The sequence below is a fragment of the Grammomys surdaster genome, unplaced genomic scaffold (assembly GCF_004785775.1).
Source record: "Grammomys surdaster isolate TR1022 unplaced genomic scaffold, NIH_TR_1.0 60, whole genome shotgun sequence".
In the NCBI taxonomy this organism is placed as follows: Eukaryota; Metazoa; Chordata; class Mammalia; order Rodentia; family Muridae; genus Grammomys; species Grammomys surdaster.
The window spans coordinates 823,353-847,309 of record NW_021604562.1 but is presented as its reverse complement, the minus strand read 5'-3'; the positions used below and the strand labels follow the sequence as shown (position 1 = coordinate 847,309).

Here is a 23,957-nt window from a genome sequence, read left to right as displayed (position 1 = left end):
CTTCTCCTTCTCCTTCTCCTTCTCCTTCTCCTTCTCCTTCTCCTTCTCCTTCTCCTTCTCCTTCTCCTCCTTCTCCTTCTCCTTCTCCTTCTTCTTCTTTTTTCTTTTTTGAGACAGGGTTTCTCTGTGTAGCCCTGGCTGTCCTCGAACTCAGAAATCCACCTGCCTCTGCCTCCCAAGTGCTGGGATTAAAGGCGTGCGCCACCACTGCCCGGCAAATATATAACTTCTTAAAAGGTTTATTTTTATTATTTTATGCATGTATATGTTTGTGCATGTCTGTGAATGTATGTTTCATGCATGCCTGCAAAACCCAGAAGAAGATGTCCGACCTCCTGGAGCTGGTGTCTGTACATCTCTGTGAATAGGCTACATGCATTCAGACATGGATTTAAAAAAAACCCTAAAATATTATTTTCATAAAAATCCCATTTCACTTCTTCAAATTCAAACACAAATATAATTTTTCTAAGAATGTTTCATGGCCATCCTAGACAAGATGCGCTTTCAAATGTATCACATGTTTATAATTATTGTTGTAAACTTTAAGAAACCATTTAAAGTTTATAAGGCAACTTTCACTTTTCTTACTTTTGCCACAATAAAATCCTAACAAGAGTACCATAATCTCCAAATGGCTCACACTGGGTCCAGAGGCTGAATGTATTATGTGAGAAACATAAAATGATATGTTGACAATGTGAGAAAAGTGAGATGTAAGAAACTTGGTGAGTTGAAAAAGCACACACACACAGAGGTAGAACAGGTTTGAACCTGTATCTTTTAGAGTAATTTGAACAGTGTTTGCTATTCAGGACAAGACTCTCTCTCCTCTACAGTTTACAAACCCTTTGTTGAGGCAGGGTCTTGTGTAAGCCCAGGCTGACCTTGAATTTATTATGCAGCTAATACTGGCCCTCCAACTCCTGCGTCAATTTCCAAGTGTTGGAATCTCATGCATGTGCCACTACACTCAGTGGAAAATGCTTTAAAATAGTGAGCAAGAGTTACTGTCTTTCATTACTAGAAACTTCACAAATTAAGACTTGTTCTAGGAATGAGACCTTGTGTTTAGTAAAACCAAACTTAAGACAACAATTTCATCACCTTATCCATTTCAGTTCTTCGTTATTTTGCTAACTGGACATAGGTTAATATCAAATGAAGTATTAGCAAAGTGAGAAAAAAAAATTTGACACTGAAATCACTATAAAAGTTTTCCTCTGGGTTGATAAATGTAATATAGTATTTATTAGTAAATCAAAGTTTAAAAGATAATTTATGTTCCTCTCTAGTGATATATATCAAATAAGCTAATAGAGAAACACTTTATTTTAGAGAATAAATAATTTATTATAAAGAATAGTTTCTTTTTTTTATCTAGGTGACATTCTTCCACTATCATACTAATTTACTTTCCATTCATGAAGAATTTTGTCACTGTAGAAAAAAAATAAAAGAATTTTATTTTAATCGTCCAATTTCTGTTCCTTCAATGGATGTGCACTAAGTACTGATCAAATGTAAATCACTTTCTCTTTAGTCTTGCCATTTTATGATACCACTCTATTATCACATGTAGCTATCATATATATCATTTCTTTCATAGAAAGTTTGCATAAATTAATGGTTTCCAAATAATAAAACATTTTTACAGAGTGTTTAACATATAAGGTGACTTCACTGACTCACAGAAATTATATTAAGACTTCATTGTTTTACAGGTAGTTCTAAATGGGCAAGCCAGAGAAGGAGATGAATAAGAAGTGGGGAAAGGAGGAGAAGAGAATAAATTTAAGTAGCAAACACTAACTTAGCAGAAAGAAAATAGTCTATTATTAAATATAAAATTTAAGATTGAGGGCTGGAGAGACGGCTCAGTGATTAAGACTACTGGTTACTCTTCCAGAGATCCTGAGTTCAATTCCCAGCGAACACATGATGGCTCACAACCATCTATAAAGGGATCTGATGCCCTCTTCTGGAATGTAGGTATATGTGCAGACGGAGCATTCCTTCATTAGAAAACCACATAAATAAAAAGCTCATGTATATACATGTATATATATGATCACTATGATCACACATGAAAAGCATTCAAGAATGATTAGCTCTACTTCCAGCATATAATATATGCAAAATGTAACACGAAGGCCCTTATTTCAGAAGAAAAAATTTAAAATATGTGTATGTATGTGAGTACATGCATACCATGGTATACCTGTACAGGTTAGAGGACAACCCGCCAGAATCAGTTCTCTCTTCCTATCATGTGGGTTCAAAGACCATACTCAGATCATCGGGTTTAGTAACACTCACCTTTACTTATTGAGCTCCCTTTCTGGCTTTTAAAATCTTTATTCGTTTATTTAATATACACCTGTGTACAGTATGGAGTTGAGTCTCTACTTTGACTACGTGGGTTCCAGAGACCCAACTTAGGTTATCAGTTTGTCTTAATCACCTTTACCTGCTAAGCCATCTTCAGGCTTTTATACAGAAATTCTATATGTATATTAATGAAGTCTCTTTTTATAGATTTTTAAAGAAGAAATGTTAAATCAAACCTGTACTCTTTTGCAGTATGTTGGAGGATTGTATATCCTTGGTTGAGTCTAACTGTAAGACAGAGGAAGCACCTGAATCGTCTTCTAATAAAGTCTTTGTAAAGCTCTGCAAAATGTTAAAAAGTATTTTGTCAATTATGAAAATAAGCCAAACTGTATGCTAGTACTAAGAAGACAAGTTAGAAAACACAAAAGCAATTTCCCCTCTCTGCTAAAATGACCACATCCTGAGTGAGAAGTATATTGGCAGTCATTAGTTTTGTAATTTTCCTATAAAACTAAATTAGTTGTGAATAAAACATTAAAAATTTAAAAAAGCAGTGATAACATTAGCAAGGCAGAGGTTTCATTTTTGGTATAATTTCTCTAAGGATATTTAAGCAGTACCTACTAAAGACTTTCAAAGGTCCACATCCCTTAATATAATCATTCCACGTCTAAAAATTTGTATTAAAGAAATGGAAATGTTTAACAGAATATATATAATATCAAAATATAAAAACTTGTGTGCTCAACAACAGATGAATAGGTAAATAAGTTTAACAGACTATTATGTATCCTCATACTTTTGAGGCAGATACAATGAATGACAAAGAAATATATTCTCAATACAATATTCAGTGATAATGAGGAATAGATATCAAATCTATGTAAATATGGTCCTGACTGACAGACTACACTATCTACAGAAAACAAACATCAAAATATAAATTATGTTTCCCTGTTTCTAATCCTTTTCATGTATACAACTTTTACAATGAGAACACAAAGATATTGTTTGCTTGTCTTATGCATTCAAGTTGAGAGATGAGTACATTGTAAGAATTTTACTTTCTTCCTAAATTTTCTTATTCTTGGGGCGGGATGGGGGAGAAGGAATGAAACCCAGTTTTCCAATATAATCCTGCATAGCTTGGAACTGACTATGTTTAATAGACTGGCCTCTTTATCCTCCTGCCTCAATCTTTTGAGTGTTATTATTAGCCATAAGCCACCATTCCTGTCTTTGTCACTAAATTTTCTATCAGTTTGTTAGGAAGTTAAAGAGACAAAGGCTGGAGAGACGATGTCTCAGTGGTTCCAAGTACTTGCTGCTCTTGCTGGGGATCTGGATTCAGTTCTCAGAACCTGCACAGGGCTTTACAACTGAATACAACTATAGTTCCCAGGGATCAAGCACGCTTTTCTGGCATTCGTGTGTACAAAACACACATATATGATGTACATTAACATACACAGGCACTCACACATATGTATAAAATAAAAAAAAACTTTTACAAAAGGAGTATGGAGACAGCTATTGAAATTATCTAAAACTGACAGTTATAGTGGTGCATGAATCTAATTCCACACTCAGGAGAAAGAGGCAGGCAGATCTCTGAGTTTGAAGCCAGCATGGTCTATAGATAGTTTCAGACCAGCCAGTGCTACATAGAGAAACCCTGTCATGAAAAACAAAAATAATTATGAACAAATTACCTAAAACTTCCATTCCTAGAATTTGAGACATAATTATAATTATTCATTTGAATACATGAAATACAATACTCACATACACATATGCCTTAACATACACTGAAACAGTGGCTATAGCTCAATTGCGCCTTCTTTACCAGAAGAGACTCTAAAAATTTATCATGTTGAAGAGACTGATCTCAAACTCAATCCTCTTGCCCTTAGTCCCCCAAGTACTAGGACTACATGCATGTAACTGTCATGCTGGGTTAAAATGTTTAAAAACCAAACAATGAAAATGGTTTTGAGAATAAGCAGCCATGACTTGTTGGAATGATCATCCCAATTAATACCTGTTAAAAAGTTGATTTTCTGTGGGTTCCTTCTTGACTCAATAAGCTTTTTAGTTTTATGAGGTCCTACTTGCCAACTGTAGACTTTGATTCCTGGACAAGTGGAGTCCTATTCAGAAAGTCCTTCCCTATACCTAAATCATGTAGAATACTGCCTATGTTTTCTTCTGGCAATGTCCACATTTCAGGTTGCAAATTGAGGTCTTTGATCCACTTGGAGTTTTTTTTTTCATGCAGTGTGATAGATATGGACTAATTTCATTTGTCTATATGTGGACATCGAGGTTTCCAGAACCACTGGATACAGATGTTGTCTTTTCTCAATGGTATGTTTTTGGCCTCTTTTTCAAATACCTGGAGTAGATTACTGGTTACTGGGGCTCAGAAGAGCAAAGGGGATAGTCAAGCCTTTGGTACGAAAAATTCTAGACAAAGTATCCATTGAATTTGATGTTGGATCTTTGTAGTGTTGACTTGAATGTATCTGGAATAGTTGTACATAAAAATCACACAATATACTGACTTTATGTTATATAATTTTGTCAGTGTAACAGTGTCCTTTAACACACTGAAGTAAATTTAGTTTAAAAAATGGAGCTGAGTGTGGTGGCTCATGCTTTTTAATCTCAGTACTCAGGAGGCAGAGGCAGGTGGATTTCTGACTTTAAGGCCAGCCTGGTCTATAGAGTGAGTTCCAAGACAGCTAGAGCTACATAGTGAGACTCTTTCTTGAACAAACAAACAATACCCAAACAAACCAATAAAAAAAATCTAAAGATAATGACTCAAAGATAATTTTCTTTGAGTAATTATGGCAGTTAGCTATGACTATTCTCAACTCTAGCCGGTTATATTCTATCCAATGGGTTCTTGAACTAATTGTAAAGTATAGAAAACAAAAACAAACTTACAGGTTTAGACACAGTCTGAACATCAGAACTCTCTGAAGATTTGGGTACAGGATGAAAGCTCGGCAAAGCAACCAGAGGATTTGATGATGGATTTCTGTAGTGTTGATTTGTAGGCTTGAATATATTAGAAATAGCTATATATGTAAAAAAAAAATAAAGACCCAGAACATAATGAACATATTGGTATACAATTATGCCAAATAGTTGAGTTTAAAACAGTAGAAATTGGAGAGATGGCTTAGCCAGGATAAATACACCTGCTGCTCTTGTAGAGGACCCAGGTTCAGTTCCTAGCACCTACATCAGGTGGTTAACCACCATTGATTAATTTCAGTTCCAGGGGACCCAATGCCCTCTTCTGCCCGTCATGGGGACACGTACATAATGGTGCACAAAAACCTCATACAGGCACACATATATACACATAAATAAATCATAAACAAGTATTTAACATTAAGACAGTACAATAATAAAGTACCTGGACTGAATGAGCCGTTCTTTAGTCCCTTTGAGGATGAACCAGGGCTACATCTGTTCAAAATATCTACAAGAATATTTCAAAACTCATTATTGAAATGAAATATATTAAGATAATATAAAACTGTCAAAAATGGACATATATACCCATTAATAGAAATATATTTGTGATCCTTAATGATGACAAGATTTTATGACTCAAGTTTTTATTATTCAAAAATCTAGCCCATGCTCAATTCTCAGGCCACATTTGACACCCCTAGATTTCTGGAAGTTTCATTATGGACCAGTTGATTGGATTGCTCTTCTGATTCTCTGTATCATTACTTGCGTTCTGAAAGGAAAATTATCAAGTAACAGATTAAGTTAAACCTAGATATTAGTATTTGACTGGTTTCAGGGGTTTAAATATACTACTTAGAGTTCAATCTGAGTTTAACAGGATACTCTAGATAATTTCAGATTGTTATCTCCTGTCCTTATGTGAATATAATTTTCTGATTACCAAGGAATCATATTTAAATTAAGAAGGTAAAAATTTTATTAAAATTTCTCACCACAAGAAGGTAATATCTAGGGCTGGAGAGATGGCTCAGCGGTTAAGAGCATGGACTGCTCTTCCAGAGGTCCCGAGTTCAATTCCCAGCAACCACATGGTGGCTCACAACCATCTGTAAGGGATCTGATGCCCTGACAGCTACGGTGTACTCATATACATATTTCTGACAGCTACGGTGTACTCATATACATAAAATAAATAAATAAATCTTAAAAAAAAAGGTAATATCTAAATTGTGGTTTCTATTGCTGTTGGTAAATCACCATGACCAAAGTAACTTGGAGAGTAAAGAGTTTATTTCATCTTACAAGTTGTACTCCATGACTGATGGAAGTCAGGGCAGGAACTCAAGTATGGCAGGAACCTGGAAGCAAGAACTGATACAGAGGCCTTGAAGGAATGCTGCTTCTTGGCTTGCTTCTCATTGTTTGCTCAGCTTGCTTTCTTATACCATCCAGGTTCACCCACCAAGGGATGTCATCACACTGTATGGGATGGGCTCCCCTACATCAATTATCATGAAAATTCACCAAATGGGCTTGCCTACAGGCAAAACTGGTGTGGGCATTTTCTCAATTGAGGTTCTCTCTCCAAAAATGGCTTGAGTCTATGTCAAGTTGACATAAAATCTAACTAGCACAGGTCAAAAAGAACACCTCCATAAAACCACAAAAATTATTTTTATCTCCTCATAGAATTAGTAAAAAGTAACGTAAAAAATAAAATTGTTATACGATCACAAAAGAATGAAACATTTTATGACAATGTTTCTCAACCTGTGGGTCCTGATGCTTTGACGATCAAATATCAGGTATTTACACTGTAATTCATAACAGTAACAAAATTACAGTTATGAAGTAGTAACTTTATGAGTCAGTGTCACCACAATATGAGGAACTGTATAAAAGGGTTGCAGTATTAGGAAGGTTGTGACCACTGTTCTATGAAAACATGACAGAAGTCTAGGGAAAAAAAAACCTTTTTGCTCTAACTATTTGATATCATTATTTTTTTTTTGCTACTTTATTTATGAGACAAGATCTCAGTATATAGGCCAGACTGGCCTTGAACTCTCAATATTTCTGGGATTATAAGTATGTACTGCCAATGCTGGGCTTTGATCTAATTTTCAGTTTAAGTATTAAACCATCAAGTTCTTCCTACTTTGTTGTGGTTGTAGTTCACTAAAACTTTTTTTTTTCTGAGGAATGCACTTTGGTCATATTTTCTTTTAAAAATTATTTCTTATACTTTGAGGATTATTATGACAATCACTTCTGTCTTCCCTTTTTTCCTTCTAAATCCTTCCATATACCTCTGTCCTTGCTCATTTTCAAATTCACAGCCTCTTTTTTTCATCAATTGTTATCACATATAGGCGTGTGTGTGTGTGTGTGTGTGTGTGTGTGTGTATTCCTAAATATGTAGGTGTGCTGGCTAGTTTTACATCATCTTGACACAAGGTGTCGTCACCTCGATTGAGAAAATGCCTCCATAAGATTGGGCTGTACATAAGCCTGTAGGACATTTTCTTAATTAGTGATTGATGGGGAAGGACTCAGCCCATTGTGTGTGTGAACCACCTGGACTGGTGGTTATGGGTTCTATAAGAAAGCAGGATGAGCAAGCCTGGGGGACCAAGCCAATAAGCAGCACCCCTCCATGTCCTCTGTATCAGCTCCTGCCTACATGTTCCCGGCCTGTTTTGTGTTTCCGTCCTGACTTTCTTCCATGATGAACAGTGCTGTGGCAGTATAAGCCAAATAAACTCTTTCCTCCCCAACTTGTTTTTTGATCCAGGTGTTCCATCATAGCAATAGTAACCCTAATTAAGATAGTAAGGATAACTTCTCAGTCTATGTAATTACTTGTATTTATACTTTATAATAGCTCTACATAAATGTTTAGCTCATATATTTTACATGCTAAAAATATTTTAAGGCATAAAATATCAACAAAATTTGAATTCTGAATTAATAAATTTAGAATAATTACTTGAGCTCTGAATTTAAAATATTAGAATAATTTAGAAAAGATATTGAATTAGTTCAATCCTTTTTGGTAGAATTACCTGAAACTGATAGATATAATGCTAGCTAAATATTGTTAACAATTTTTTGAAATTGTATTCAGCTTAAAATTGACTTATCTGTTTTCAACACAATGTGAATAGAAATTTTCAAATATGATAATTTTTTTTTTGCTTTTTCCAGACAGGTTTTCTCTGTGTAGTCTTGGCTGTTTTGGAACTAGCTCTGTAGATCAGGCTAGCTTTGCACTTACACAGAGATCCTACCTCTGCCTTCTGAGTGTTGGGATTAAAGATGTGCCCCATCACCGCCTGGCTTCTAGTTCATTTTTAATTTAAGTAGGACTCCACTCTGTCACAAAAATGATACTGAGAATTCTACTATTTAAAATTTTCTACCTCTGATTAAACTTTAAATGATGAAGCAGTTGTCTGGATGTGAGAATCCTTACTAGACACAATCTTATTTAGTATATTCTGGTATTTTAGCAAAGCATTTCAAACACTTCCTTTTCTGTATATCTGAACTAAAAGGAGAAAAGATAAAGGACAAACAAGCAGGTTATGGGGATTCTTTAAAAACTAGGTGGGGCACTCTGTCCAGGGAAGCAGATAGGTTAACTGTAAATTTTCACCTCTCCCTCCATTCTTCCAGGTCAAATCCCCCATTCTCATTCTCAGATCTGTAGCAGACTACCTGATGTGGCTTCTACATACTCTCTGCCACCATTGCCAGGGAACTAACAGATCCTGGTGATAAAACCTGCTTTCATCCCTCTTGTGGACCCCCATCTTTGTCCATCCCCATTCCTAAATGTCAGATCCCAGTATCTATCTAACACATTTGACCTGGAACCCCCAGTGGCCACACTAATCAAGATCCCAGAAGAATTCTCTACTAGTCAAAAAGATCCAGAGAGGGTATCAGAAGCCAAGGAATAAAACATGCACCCAACAAAGACAAGAACAGATATCTGCACCTAGAATTATAATCTTCTAAAACCCAGATGTTTAGACCAATGTAAAAACACAATCAATAACATCCAGGACAATATGTCTCTTTACCAGAACCTAGCAACCTTACTACAACAGGCCTTAAATATAGTAACGCAGCTGAAACATAAGAAATAGACTTTAAAATACCCTTTACTAATATGTTAGAGGTCCTTAAGAAGGAAATGAATAGGTTCCCTAAAGAATCTATGAAAAGCTGGGCAATGTCCTTAAGAAGGAAATGAATAGGTTCCCTAAAGAATCTATGAAAAGCTGGGCAATGTTGGCACATGCCTTTAATCCTAGCACTTGGGAGGCAGAGGAAGGCAGAGCTATCTCTATGAGTTCAAGGCCAGCCTGATCTGTAGCGTTAGTTCCAGGATAGCCAAGGCTACACAGAGAAATCCTATCTCAACAAAACAAAACAACAATAATAGAATCAATAAAGAAAACCCAGACCTCACCCCTCTCTCTTTTGGTTTTTGGAGACAGGATTTCTCTGTGTAGCCCTGTCTGTCCTGGAACTTACTCTGTAGACCAGGCTGGCCTCAAACTCAGAAATCCACCTACCTCTGCCTCCTACATTACTACAGCTTAAATCACATATTGACTCTCACACACTGATAGTGGGAGAATTTAATACCTGACTCTTGCCAATAGGCAGGTCATCCACAACAACAAAAACCCACACATAGAAATATTGGTGCTAACTGACTTTGTAAATCAAATGGACATAACAGATATGTACTGAACATTTCACCTACACACAAAGGAATATAACTTGTTCTCAGCATCTCATAGAACTTTCTCCAAAATAGGCCAAATACTCAGACTCAAGTAAGTCACAATAGTAGGGAAAAAACTGAAATAACATTCTGCATTCATCTGACTACCACAGATTAATGCTGGACATCAAAAACAACAGAAAGCTTACAAATTCATGGAAGCTGACCAACACACTCTTGAATGGAAAATGAGTCAAGACATAAATGAGAGATTTTCTAGAATGAAATGTAAATGAACACATAACATACCTAAACTTAGGGGACAGAGTGAAAGTGGTCCTAAGGACAATTTCATAGACATAAAAATAATGGAGAGATCTCATACTAGTCACTTTATCAGCACACCTGACAGCTCTAAAATACAATAAACCCAAAAGGCATAGACAGAAAGAAAGAATCAAACTCAGTGCTGAAATCAATAAAATGGAAATAGAAAAATGCACAGAATCAATAAAACAAATAATTCTCTGAGAAAATTAAGATTGACAATCATCTAAAGTAACTAAAAGGTGGAGAGAGAAAATCTCAATTAACCAAATAAGAAATGAAGAGGGGGATGGACATTAACAGCAGACATCAAGGAACTCCAGAGAATCATAGAAACATACTTAACAAAAACCTGTACTCCAGGATGAAGTGATTATTCAGTGGTTAAGAGCACTGATTGCTCTTCCAGAGGTCCTGAGTTCAATTTCCTAGCAACCATTTGGTAGCTCACAGCCATCTGTAATGGTATCTGATGTCCTGATACCCTCTTCTGGTGTGTCTGAAGACAGCTACAGTGTATTCATATACATAAAACAAATAAATAAATCTTTAAAAAATAAAAAACAAACCTGTGCCCTACCAAATTGGAAAACCTAAAAGAAATGGATAATATTCTTGATAGATACCACTTACCAAAGTTAAATCAAAATCAGCTATAACCCCTAGTGAAATAGAAGCAGTAATTAAACATCCCACTGGTTTTAGGGTTTTATTGCTATGAAAAGACACCATCACCAAGACAACTCTTATAAAGGAAAACATTAAATTTGGGGCCGGATTATAGTTTAAGAGGTTTAGTCCATTACTATCATGGTGGGAAGCATGGCAGTGTGCAGGCAGACATGGTTTTGGAGGAGCCAAGAGTTTTACATATTGCTCCAAAGGCAGCAGAAGGGGACTGGAATGTGTTTCACATCAGGCGAAACTTGAGCAATTAAGACTTCAACACCTCACCTCCACAGTGACACATTTCCTATAACTAGGCCACACCTTCTCCAAGAGGGCCACACCTCCTAATAGTGCAACTTCCTAAGGGCCAAGCATTCAAACACATGAATCTATGGGGACCATACCTATTCAAACCACCACAACAACCAAAAAATTATTTAGATAGGAGTCCCCAGGCTGAGAACTGAACCCAGAGATTGCAAATAAGACTGGAGTCTACCCAGTCATTTTCCTGTCTCTGCCTCTCAAGAACTGAAATTATAGGCAGGCTGTCATTCCCACCTGGCATTTACATGGCTTCTGGGAATCCAAATTCCAGGACTTGTGCTTTCAGCTCGCACAAGAAATGCTTTAACTGCTAAGGCATTCCCTAGCCCTATCTGTTCATCTAAGCTCTTTTCAGAGCAAATACATCAAATACTAAAAATAAAACAGTCACAGGTTTGTCCCATTCAAAAAAACAACCACCATCATATGAAATTTCATTGAAATAAATGCTTACTTGAAATGGCTGGTTTGGAACTTGATATCTCTCCAACAAAGATCAACTCATCATCGTCGTCTTTATTTTGACTTTCTTCTACTTTCTGCTGCCATGGTTCCAACTCTTCTTCTTCACATTCCATGAAAAGTTCAGCCATTTTTGAATTATCTAATTTCCAAGAGGAGATAAACAACCCTTATGTTCAAAAGGGGGAAAAACCCCACATATTTGTAATAGGAAGTATGCTAATTAAAGATAAACTTTAATAATCCTAAAGGAAACTACTGAATAGCTACATAATAACTATGAATTGATAGTCATAGTTGGTATACCATATAGCAAGAATAAACCGTGAAAACAACCTGTAATGTCTAACCTAGTAGCTCAGTGCAGTGGTGTACTCCTGAAACCCTTATCTACCATTCATTCAGGAAGCTGAAGTAGCAGGATGACATTTTTGAGGCCAGCCTGCTCTACACATGAAGCCCTACCTCAAAACAAAACTAGTAAAAATTGGCTAGGTAGCTAGAAGATTGGGGACAGCAGTTGAGTTACAGTGGTCAAATTTTTATTTTTTAGGTTTTTGATAGGTTTTGCTTGCATGTATGTTTGTGCTCCACATAGATGCAATGCCTGCAGAGGCCAGAAGAGGCCATGGATCACCTGGAATGGGATTTAGAGACAGTAGTTGGCAGCCACGTGGGTTGTGGGAACCAAACCAGGTCCTCTGGAAGAATGAGCAGTGCTCTTAACTGCTAAGCCATCTCTCTAGCCCCAGGTAGCCAAAAATTTAAGATAAAATCGAATCAAACTATGTTTATGCTATATGACTGGGATATGACTATATGTACAAAAAGGAGCATATATAATCATTACCTGAAACAAAAACCCATCACTTGCATTTTACAAAGAAAATAAACCAAAAATAAGTGGCAATTAGATTGGAAGGAAGAAAAAACTACACCAGAGATATTAGGGTACAGACCATAACCCCCTCCCAAAGTTAATAGGATGAAAATAGAAAATAGAAAAGCTTATTCCATTCCAGGGTAGAATAGACAGTTCTCATCTCAAGAAATTAAACAAAGAATGTACTGCAAATACTACAAGTTCTGAATAATCACACAGCTCATAACAAACATAATTATTTTAAAAATCTAAGAATAAAAAAAACCAGCAGCAAAATATATATGGCTAACTAATGAGCACTAAAAATTTGAGTTAAGTCTCTAATGTGAAAGACCAAAGCAATAAGAGAAGTTAAAAGACCTTAAACAAAACAAATAATACAAAGGACAAGAGAAATAAAAAACAATATGATGAGATTCTTTTAGCGAAATTTGACAAAATGTAATAAAACTGGGACTGGATAGATGGCTCAGTGGGTAAAGGTGCCTATTGCCCCAGCCTGATGACCTGAGTTTCAATCTCTTGATCATGCCATGTAAAAGTGGAAGGTAAAAGGATTCACAAAAGTTATCCTTTGACCTCCACATGTGTGCTGTGGCATGTGTGCACATACACAGTATACACATACATGCCAATAACAATAAAATAAAATTTAAATATATAAACAATAACATTCAGAAAATGATTAAAATCAAATCAGGTGATACTAACTAAAACATATCCTAAAAGCAAAAGTTGAGTATATGTGGCTCTGAAACACACACACGCACACGCATACACACACGCTCAGTTAGAAACAGAAATATAAAATTTAAATGTACAACAGCTATCTAATGAAAGTTCCAGAAAAAAAATCAATAGAGAAAAGAGGGCCAGGTTTGTATCTCAGCTTGTAGAGTAGTTGCCTACCACTTATAAAGACCTAGATTCAATTCTCAGCACAAACAGTCTCAGTATTCTGGAGGTGAGACAAAAATATTAGCAGTTTAAGATAATCCTCAGTGTTGCCTGAACATTTGTTTCCTGAACAAAAACAGGGTGTCTACTCACCTCAGACAGGGAACCAAGAACGGAACTCAAGTTTAAGTTGGTTAAAAGGTTTTTAAAACATTATTTTTACATCCCAATATCGCCCCCCCCCATTTTCCTAGTCTCCCCCTCACACAGCTCCTCCCTCCATTCCCCCCTCCTCTCCTCCTCTGAAAAGGAGGAGCCCCACCCCACATATCACCCCCACCCTGGCACCTCAAGTCACTGCATGACTAGGAGCATCCTCTCCCACTGAGGCCATATAAAGTATTGGCAGCACTACTGCATTTTTCAAACAATGTGTATTTCAGTAGATTCTACTCCCTTATTTGCCCAATTACCCTGCTACCCCTGTCCTACACCTCCCCTTCTAGTTTTCTCTTATGTTTTATATGTCCTTTTGCCCTTTCTCCTCTTCCCATCTCCTTCTTCATCCTCTATTTTTTACCTTCTTAGTCTCCTTTATAGATCGATAGTCTTGGCTGGCCTAGCAGTGGCTATGAAGACCAGGTTGTTCTTGAACTCTGAGATCCACCTGCCTCTGCCTCTATGTGGTCTTTGCTACTTTGTGGTTTTTTCTTTTCCACCCCTTTAATACCCTTTCAACTCCCTACCATTAGATAAGAGAGAAAAAGGGATAGAGAGGAAAGGCAAGAGGTCCTTGAATAAAGTCAGGGGTTGGAAAGAAGGTAATATTATCATTATACTACTTTCTGCTGATTAGGGGTGTTGAGTTCCTTAGGGCAAGTTTGATCTTCGCCATCAGGATATCTAATTTCTTCTTGTTTCTTCTTTGCTCACAGCTACTTAACAAACTGCAACCAGCAACAGCCAATAACAACCCACAACCTACCATGTTTCTGAGGCCTCAGTACTTATATACCCTCTAAAATGTCCCCAGGATTCCAAATGGCACACAATTGCAGAAACTACCTGCTGCTGGCAAAATCATGCTCCGGCTAGAGCACCAGACAATTCATAGTCAGATTCAGATGCTGTGGACAATCTGAAGCAGCCCCATACCCCACACCTTGGATTAAAATGATAACATATTTTTATATTTCTGTGTTTTTAAAGAAACCAAAATTCCAAAATTGTCACTACATCTGCTCTTGAAGCAGTGAGATTAAGGTATGTGCACCTGACCTCTAATAATTTTTTTAGAGGGAGGTTATTTACAAGATCATGTGTAACTTATGGAGGGTGGTTTTACTACTGAAGAAAAAGTCCCTCTGCCTACCAAGTGGTCTCATTAGCCTATCCCTCCATGCAAAAGTTTTCTTCTGTTTGGAGACATACATGAACCCTTCCCCCAGAAATAACTGCTTGTAAGTTTTGAAGAGGGTTGGGGCCACTGAAATTGTCCCCTTATTAATTGCTTACAAATCTTGGCCAGATCTATGGTCTCTGGAGCTCATTTCCTAGTAATTACTGTCTATAAAGCCTTTGGAGGGGTGAGACCCTCTTCTTGGCAACCTTAACTGTGCAACTGTTAACTGTCTAGGATTCATTGGTGTAGGGCAGGGCCACATGAGCCTTCCTCATTTATTTTTGAGGGCATTCTCTGTAGTGACAGTTTTTAGAATCCTGAAATTTTTGCTTTAAAAAAAAAACAAAGAAATATAAGAATGTGCTTTTGTTTTAATCCCAGATATAGGGACCTGGGGTGCCTCAGACTGTCCACAGTAACTGACCATGATTTGCCTCGTGCTCTAGCAGAAGCATGGTTTTGCCAGCTGCAGATAATTTCTGTGATTGTGTGATGTTTGGAATTCTGGCAAGTTTTCAGAGGAGCCCTGATAAGTGAGATAGGTACTTGTTGGTAGTTTAGGGAGGTTGGTTGCAATTTGTTAGTAGCCGTGGTCAAAGAAGAAACAAAAGAATAAATTTATTTATATTAAAATAACAACATACCTGCCTTTGGTCCAATAGCCTTAAATGGCAGAGCATGAAAACAGTAAGTTGCGGATAGCACACACACACACACACAAACCCAAACAAAAAAAAATCAAACAACAAACAAACAAATAAAAAACCCTAACAAATTGGTGCCTCCAAAGTTTTAAATTTCCTCTCCTGACAACTGTTTTTGCAGGGCTGGAGATTGAACACAGAGCCTCACGCCTGCTAGAGATAAGTGCTCTGCTACTGAGTCACACTCTGAGCCCTAACATTATTTCTTAGCATAATATTTTGAATGCTTAGTTAGTTCTCCTATGCAAACAAATAAAAACTTCTCATCCTCCAAATGTAAGCAATATTACAAACCGACTGCCTTCATTTTTAGACTATCCCCTAAAATGTTATGGAGGATCGTCTAAGTTAAACAAATAAAGCATAACTCAGATTTTCATATCTTTATACTCAGTGGGTTTTCTTCTACCTCTAATCAATTCAATCTAATATCGGAAATTCAAGATTTAATATGACAGCTCAAACTTTTCACTATTTTTAACGCATCTTAATTGTACATGTTCCACATCTGAGGAAAGGACATATTATTCGTAATCTGTTTACTGCAAAAAAAGCAGGCATTAATCTACAGGTTAAGAAATCTGATAAATAAGAGGATACCAAATTTAAAGAAACAAAGGCAACTTGTGTATAGTTTTAAAAAATCACTTATTCATACATTTGATTTCTACCTTACATTTGTGTGTATGTGTGATGTATGTGCACATGTGTGTTCTCATAAGAACCAGAGGAAGGCTTCAGGTGTCCCCCTTTATCACTCTCCACCTTATTCCCTTGAGAAAGGAGTTCTCTGCCAGGCGGTGGTGGTGCACGCCTTTAATCCCAGCACTTGGGAGGCAGAGGCAGGTGGATTTCTGAGTTAAGGCCAGCCTGGTCTACAGAGTGAGTTCCAGGACAGCCAGAGCTATACAGAGAAACCCTGTCTCGAAAAAACAAAACAAAACAAAAAAAGAAAAAAAGAAAAAGAAAAAGAAAAAAAAGAAAGGAGTTCTCACTGAATGCGGAGCTAGGCTGGCTACCACTTCCACCAACAATTCACTTTTCCCTGGCCCCTGTATCAACTGCTGAGATTGCAGATGGAAACACAGCCACACCTAGCTTTTTACATGGGTGCTGAGGACTTGAACTAAGAGTCTCATGCTAGTGCAGCAAGTAAGCAGTTAGCCAATGACCCATTTCCTTGGCCTGTTTACTCATATTTTTTGGTAGATCATTCACATTTTATTATATGTATAACTTTAATTAATCTAAGTAAATCTAAGTAAAAACTAAATGTACCCACCTCTCAGTAAACCCATTAAAGAAAGGTTATCAGTATAAATGCCATTCATGGGTTGTCAAGAGGGCTCAGCCAGCAAAAGGCATTTGCCACCAAGCCTGATGACATAAGTTTAATTCCCAGGATCCAAGATGTAGAAGGGAAAACCTCCTTCACGCTGTCCTCTGACCACCATATGTATGCACATGTGCGCACGCACGCACATACACACACAAATAGGTAAGTGAATAAATAGATGTCATTTTTAAAATCCATATATGCTAGTATCAATTGCAGAAACAATACTTACCTTCTTCTTGAACAGAGTTGTCTTTATCCATCAAATTGAAGAGCCAACTAAAAACAAGCACCAGACACCAATTAATTTTACGAGTTCCAAATAATACTAAATACTGAAACATGAAATTTGAGTCAGAAATCTTTGGGTCTAATTTTAGTCTTAAGCAAACTTATCATATGATTTTTGACCAGGTAACAGGTTAGGACTGTGTTTTCCACCTTATACAATAAAGGTATCGGGCTGGTAGGACTTCTCACTAACACAAGCACTTGCTGCCAAGTCTGAAAACTTCGGTTTAAGAAAGAACCACCTTCTGCAAGTTGTCCTCTGATGTCTGCAAGCATGCTCTGACATGCACACACCCATATACATGTACTTGTACACACACACACACACACACACACACACACAATCATTTTGAAATCTTTGAACTCAAATGTTGAAGCCTTATCATATTAACATATGTTGGTTTTCATATTTCTTATATTTCTATGTTGTGATTTTTGCATTTATTAGGCCTAGGGATTTTTTTATGGTGTTGTGTGGAGACCTTTTGAGTGATTGGAGTATGTATGTTTGTGTGTTAATTAAATAAAAAAAAATAGTGGACTGGGGAGATCGCTTAGTACAATTCTTGCCCTTCAAGAGTGGAACCTGAGTCTGATCACAAGAACCAATAGCATAAAAACATGCACTTGTAATCTCAGAGCTGAGAAGGCAGAGACAGGAGGACTCCTGGGACTGGTTCCAAGCCAATAAGGAAACCTTGTTTCAAGGAGGTAGATGGAATTTCTGAGGATGACACCTGAGATTGCCCTGTGGCTTTCCCATGCATCCACATATACACATTCACAGGTGCACCTGCACATACAAATACAATGCATAATAAAAAAAATAAGAGCCTGGAAGTGGTGGCGCACACCTTTAATACCAGCACTTGGGAGGCAGAGGCAGGAGGATTTCTGAGTTCGAGGTCAGCCTGGACTTCAGAGTGAGTTCTAGGACAGTCAGGGCTATACAGAGAAACCTTGTCTCGAAAAAAAAAAAAACAAAAAAATTAAAATATGTGTAACACTGGGAGCTGGAGAGATGGTTCATCAGTTAAGAGCACTGGTTGCTCTTCCAGAAGTACTGAGTTTAATTACCACCAAGCACATGGAGACTCACAACCATCTCTAAAGGGATCTGATGCTCTCTTCTGGCATGCAGGCATACATGCAGATAGGGCACTCATATACATTAAATAAATAAATCTTTTTTTTTTTTAAAGAAAAACCACAAAACAAAATCTGGGCATGGCTGCTTACAGCTGAATCCCCACCCCTCAATGGAGAATGTTTACAGGCATTCAAGATTTTATTTTTGTGGTGTTCATGATCAAATTTAAGGCTTTATATGTGCTAAGCTAGTGCTTTTCCATAAGCAACATATTCGAGACCTATTTGGACCTTTAAAAACAGGTGTTACATTAAAATAATCAAAAATTTGAATACCTTCATTAAAAAGAATTTCAGTTTAAATTATATCTTGAGTTCTCATACACACACCATATAGTCTACAATTTCTCTCTCCCTAAAAATAATAATCTTGGTTATAGCTAGATGTGGTGGCATTTATACATAATCCCGGAACTTGAGAGGGTGAGGCAGGAGAATCATGAATTACAGGCTTGGCTAGGCTATTTAGGAAGAAGCTTCAGGGTTAGCCTGAGATACATAGTGAAGCCCTGGCTTGGAAAATCAAGAGCTAGTATGTAGCTCAATAACAGAGCATTTGCTTAGCATGCACAAGAGCCTAGGATTTATACTTAGGATTGAGAAAGAGCAGAGATCTCAGCTCCTAAAATGCATTAGTTAGGCTAGGCAAATGGCTCAGTAAGTAAAGACACTTGTCACCAAGCTTGATTATCTGAGTTTAATCCTTAGAGCTCACATAAGTGAAAAGAACCAACTATGTAAGTTGTCCTTTAACCATTACATGAATGCTGTGGTACACTTGTGTATGTGCATGTGCGCGCACATGTGCGCTTGCACGCATGCACGCACACACACACACACACAAACACATACACACACACAATGTAAAAAGAATTAAATGCATTTGTTTATATTTTCATTCCCCACTTTTCTCCTCTCTTCCTCTCTCTCCTCCCACTTCATACTGTTCCTCTTTCTCACTCTGAGTCCCGGTCTTGTTACTTAACTCTGGTTGACTTGAACTTTTAATTGTACACTTGTCTGGCCTTAAATTCGCAGTGATCCTCCTGCTTCTGCCTCCAAACTGCTAGGATCACAGATATGTATCATCACGCCTTGATACTTTTCATTTTTCTAGGTATAAAAAGGAGTATCATGTCTAAATTGTTATCAAATAGCTGTTTCTGCAACCCTTTTATCTTTATGTTAATTATTAAAGTAAAAGCAATTTGTAGAGAACGAATTTTAAAAGTCTAGAGGTACCATTTTTATTCAAGTTACTGGGTAATTCAAAGTTTCCAAAAGTATTATTTAATTTAATCTAACACTAATTATCTTTCAAAATGTGTGTGTGTGTGTCTTTGTATATGCCGAAGCATGTGTGAAAGTCAGAATACAACCTAAAGGAGTTGTTTCTCTCCTACCATATGGGTCCCTGGGATTGAACTCAAGTTGTCAGGGTTAGTGGCAGCAATTATATCATCTTCCTGGCACCAGAAAGACAAAATCCTCCCTGAAAGGAGAAAGAAAACAATTATTCAGCTATAATTAGTATATACAAATTGATCCCTAGTATTCCAAAAAATTCTGTATAGTTCTAAATGTTCTCCCAGAAAAATAAAATAAGTGGAAGAAAAGAAAGGCATAGAATTCTATATCCCTTCCCTTAATAAAAAGGTAATGCTAAGTGGTGAAACACTGGGCTGAAAAGGCCAGCCTATATTGGAAATTTTAGCCAACTGGAGCAAACGGATTGAATAGGAAAGCTGAGAGAAAAGGTTGGGGATTCTTCATTATCAAAACTCTTTCCAATGCTCTTCTTCAGTTTTTCAACAATCTTGGATATAGTATTATTCAAATGCTAAAATGTACAAAAATATAACATCTTTAAAAGCTGTAGAGACAAGGGGCTGGAGAGATGTCTCAGAGGTTAAAGAGCACACATGGCTCTTCCAAAGCTCCGGAGTTCAATTCCCAGCAGCCACATGGTGGCTTACAACCATCTTTAATGGGATCTGATGCCCTCTTCTGGCCTGCAGACATATATATAGTCACAATGTTGTATATATAATAAAATCAATCTTAAAAAAATTAGGAAAGTGATTTTTTTAAAAAATGTAGAAACGGGAATTAACACTTCGTAAAAATTTTAGGTGAGCCTCCTTGCTTTTCTTTCTCGGAACTTCGTGATGCCTATAAAAAATGAGGGATTATTTAATGAATTGAACCTTAGGCAAAAGCCAGAAGTTACTGGCTTATGAACTGTTTTTAAGATGCACCTAACCCCCAGGAGACTGGAGGATTCCCTCAGGGAGTGAGGAGGTCTGGTGAGGTGGGGGTGGGGACATCCTCGTGGAGATAGGGGGAGGAAGTATGGGATGTGGAACAGTCAGAGGGTGGACCAGGAACGGGGATTAAATCTGGACTGTAAAAAAAGATTAAATAAAAAAAATGAAAAAAAAAAAGAACTGGTTTTAAGGTGACAGGCATGAGGACTCTTAACTGGAATCCCTGTATTTTGGAGGCTGAGCCAGCAGCCTCAGTTCATGGATAGCCTCAGTTACATATCAAATACAAGACCAGACTAGGCTATATGGGACCCTCTCAAAAACAAACAAACAAACAAACAAACAAATAAACCAAAACAGCAGGAGGTCTCTGAAACTGGCTCAGCAAGTAAGGGGGTCTGCTCCCCAAACTGATGATCAGAGATCCACCTGCCAGACCTATACAGTAGAAGGTAAGAACTTACAACCACCACGTTGTCATCTGACCTTCAAACTGTGGGGACAAACACACACACACACACACACACACACACACACGTAATTTTAAGAAACCACCACAACTGGCTCTATTTACTGACCACATAACCTCTCGAAGCTATTTCTTCACTTTCAAAACAGTTCTCTAATACCTTACAACCCTGTAAAGAAGTGGCATCAATCAAACACTCAAATGTTATCACAACTGCATTTGCATGGATTATTAAAGTGAAGGCACAGATTAGCTCCTTCATAGGTACAATGTTTCTTTTCTTTTTTACTTTAAGATGGCTTGAACTACACCTTAATTCCTTAAGGCACCTCACAAATACCTAGGGAACTTTGTAGCTTAAAACTGGTTTATGTATCAAATATAGTTTTAGTGGCTTTAAAAGACACTGAAACTGATACACTCAACCCCCAAACAACAAAATTGAAAATTTAAGCTCATAGACCTAAAAAACAATTTGGCTAATCCTCCCAGACAAAGAGAGGTCCTTGGATAAAGGTCTCCCACATTCGGAAGAAAGTGGTTCACTTAACTTTGAGATTACTTCCTAAAAGAATTCAAACTTGAGGAGCATGGAAAGGGACTCCCATGTCTGTAGCAGGCTTTCCTCCTCCGGATGAAATGCTTTCCCCGTTGCTTAAAAACAAAAAAAACCCCTGCACAGCTCACTGATGGAAAATCGTGCATCTAAGTCCACGTCTCTCCCGTCTGGGATTTTTTATCTTCTAGAATCTAGATAATAACCCGAAGAGAGCAAGATTCCTGTGACAAGAGAAGGGCAGTCCCTTTGGGAAGAATAAGGGGTACTAGCACGGGAAAACTGCTAGCAGTCCTGGGCAAGAGGTAGGGCAGAACTTAAGGGCCGCGCAGGAGCCCGGGGCTGGAAAGTTCGGCATGTCCCAAGACTGAAGAGATCCGTGGACAGGAGGTCCCGTCGCTATCCAATGTACAAAAGAGCAGCAGGAGCTGACTCCAGAAAGCGAAGCCAGAGAGGTACTGGGGGCCGAACAGCCTCTCAGGCCTTGGGGACCCCGGCTATCGCCTGATCGGGGCCCACGCGGCCATCCATGCCCAGTCCAGGCCTGGGAGGCGGCTGCCTGAAATCGCCACGAGCAGCCCAAGCTCCGCGTTGCCCAGGCGACCTTTCCCTCCCCGGGGCCCGAAACAAGATGGTGGGCCAGAAGCCACCGGGCTTCGGGTCCCTACTATCCAGGGCACGGAAGCTCTGGGCGGGCATCGCGGCTGCTTTGCTCGCCTTCGAAACGGGGAGGCGCGGAGAGGCTTACCCAGATCGCTGTAGGACGTCGGGAGCTCAGAGGGGAAGGAGGAGCAGCAGGAGGAAGAGAAGAAGGAAGGACAGGAGGAGGGGGAAAGAGGGGCGAGGAGAAGGGGAGGAGGCGGAGCGAGAAGGGAGGAGCGCGGAAACACCGGGTGCCTGCCACTCAAATGGCGGCGGTGGCGGTGACCACAGTCAAAACCCTGGAGACTTGCAGCGCCAAATGAGCTACTGCTGCGAGAGCGCCCCAGATATAACAGAACGCACTGCCTGACGGGTAACCACCCCCCAACGTATACATCCGGGCACCCTGGTGACTGGCCAGTAGGCCAGTGTTATCATGTGCACTGCCACCAGCAGCCTCGAAGGCTCTGGCCGGAGACTGGGATACTGGCCGTTGGAAAGCGGAACAACACCGTGGGAACCCTCATCGGCCATGCTGCTCACCACCCCTGGGCTGCAGCCCCAAAGCAGAGCTCCAGATTCTGTCTGAGCGCATGCGAATACAAAATCTGTGATCGCCCTGGGAATAACCATTAAAAGTCTTGGTTTTTAAAAACACCAGACTTGATACACCTTTCAGGTTTTAACAGAAAAGAGGAAGTAAATCGATTTGTTTAAGTCATTCGTTGATGGTACCCATGGTTGTTTTAAACACAATTTTGTTTTTCTTTTTTCACTCCTGTCATATACAGTCTTGCAGTTATACAAACTTTTTTTTTTTAATTTACAAGAACACTTGCTAAAGTACTGCTTACATGATAGTTTTCTTTTTAAAGATTTTGTTGTTATTTTGTTTGTTTTATGGGTTTTGGTGGTAGTAGTGGTAGTTGGGGCTTTTTTTGTTTTTGTTTTTTTTGTTTTGTTTTGTTTTCTGTTCTTGATTTGTTGGTTTGTTTGTTTTTGTTTCCCCTGACACAGGGTTTCTCTGTGTAGCCCTGGGTGTCCTGGAACTCGCTATGTAGACCGGGCTGGCCTCGAACTCAGAGATCCACCTGCCTCTACCTCCTGAAGGCTGGGATGAAAGGCAGCTGACACCACAGTCTGGCTCACCACAGCCATTCTCACGTGATCACTTTCTAAATCTTGTCTTTTAAACTTTAAACAGCATTCCGTGTCGTTCCTACCATCTTCTTTGGTGCGAGTGGAAATTTTAAAAATACGACCTGCAACCCAAGTGATTCTGCTTTGGCACCTCCAGCAAGTTAAATAATAATCTAGGTGGGCTTGTCCGACCGTGCTATCCCTAGCTTTTAATCTGTACAGGAGGCAGAGGCAGGCAGATCTCTGAGTTCGAGGCCAGCCTGGTCTACAAGGAGAGTTCCAGGACAACCAGGGCTACACAGAGAAACACTGTCTTGAAAAGGCCAAAATAAAACAAAAATCTGGGGTCTGTGTGATAGCTCAGTAG

The 23,957-nt window shown here is 38.4% G+C and overlaps 1 protein-coding gene across 1 annotated transcript in view; it reads right to left on the bottom strand.

Moving 5' to 3' along the window:
• Znf280c (zinc finger protein 280C) overlaps positions 1–22,757 on the bottom strand; it is a 56,064-nt gene extending 33,307 nt beyond the window's left edge. The window contains exons 1-7 of the mRNA XM_028755761.1: positions 22,557–22,757; positions 19,920–20,008; positions 17,309–17,355; positions 11,847–11,996; positions 5,765–5,830; positions 5,287–5,420; positions 2,568–2,673 (exon numbers count right to left, since the gene is read on the bottom strand). Of these exons, the coding sequence (XP_028611594.1) occupies positions 2,568–2,673; positions 5,287–5,420; positions 5,765–5,830; positions 11,847–11,996; positions 17,309–17,339 (487 nt within the window). The 5' untranslated portion in view covers positions 17,340–17,355; positions 19,920–20,008; positions 22,557–22,757. The remainder of the gene's footprint in view (positions 1–2,567; positions 2,674–5,286; positions 5,421–5,764; positions 5,831–11,846; positions 11,997–17,308; positions 17,356–19,919; positions 20,009–22,556) is intronic.
• Between the last annotated feature and the right edge of the window lie 1,200 nt (positions 22,758–23,957).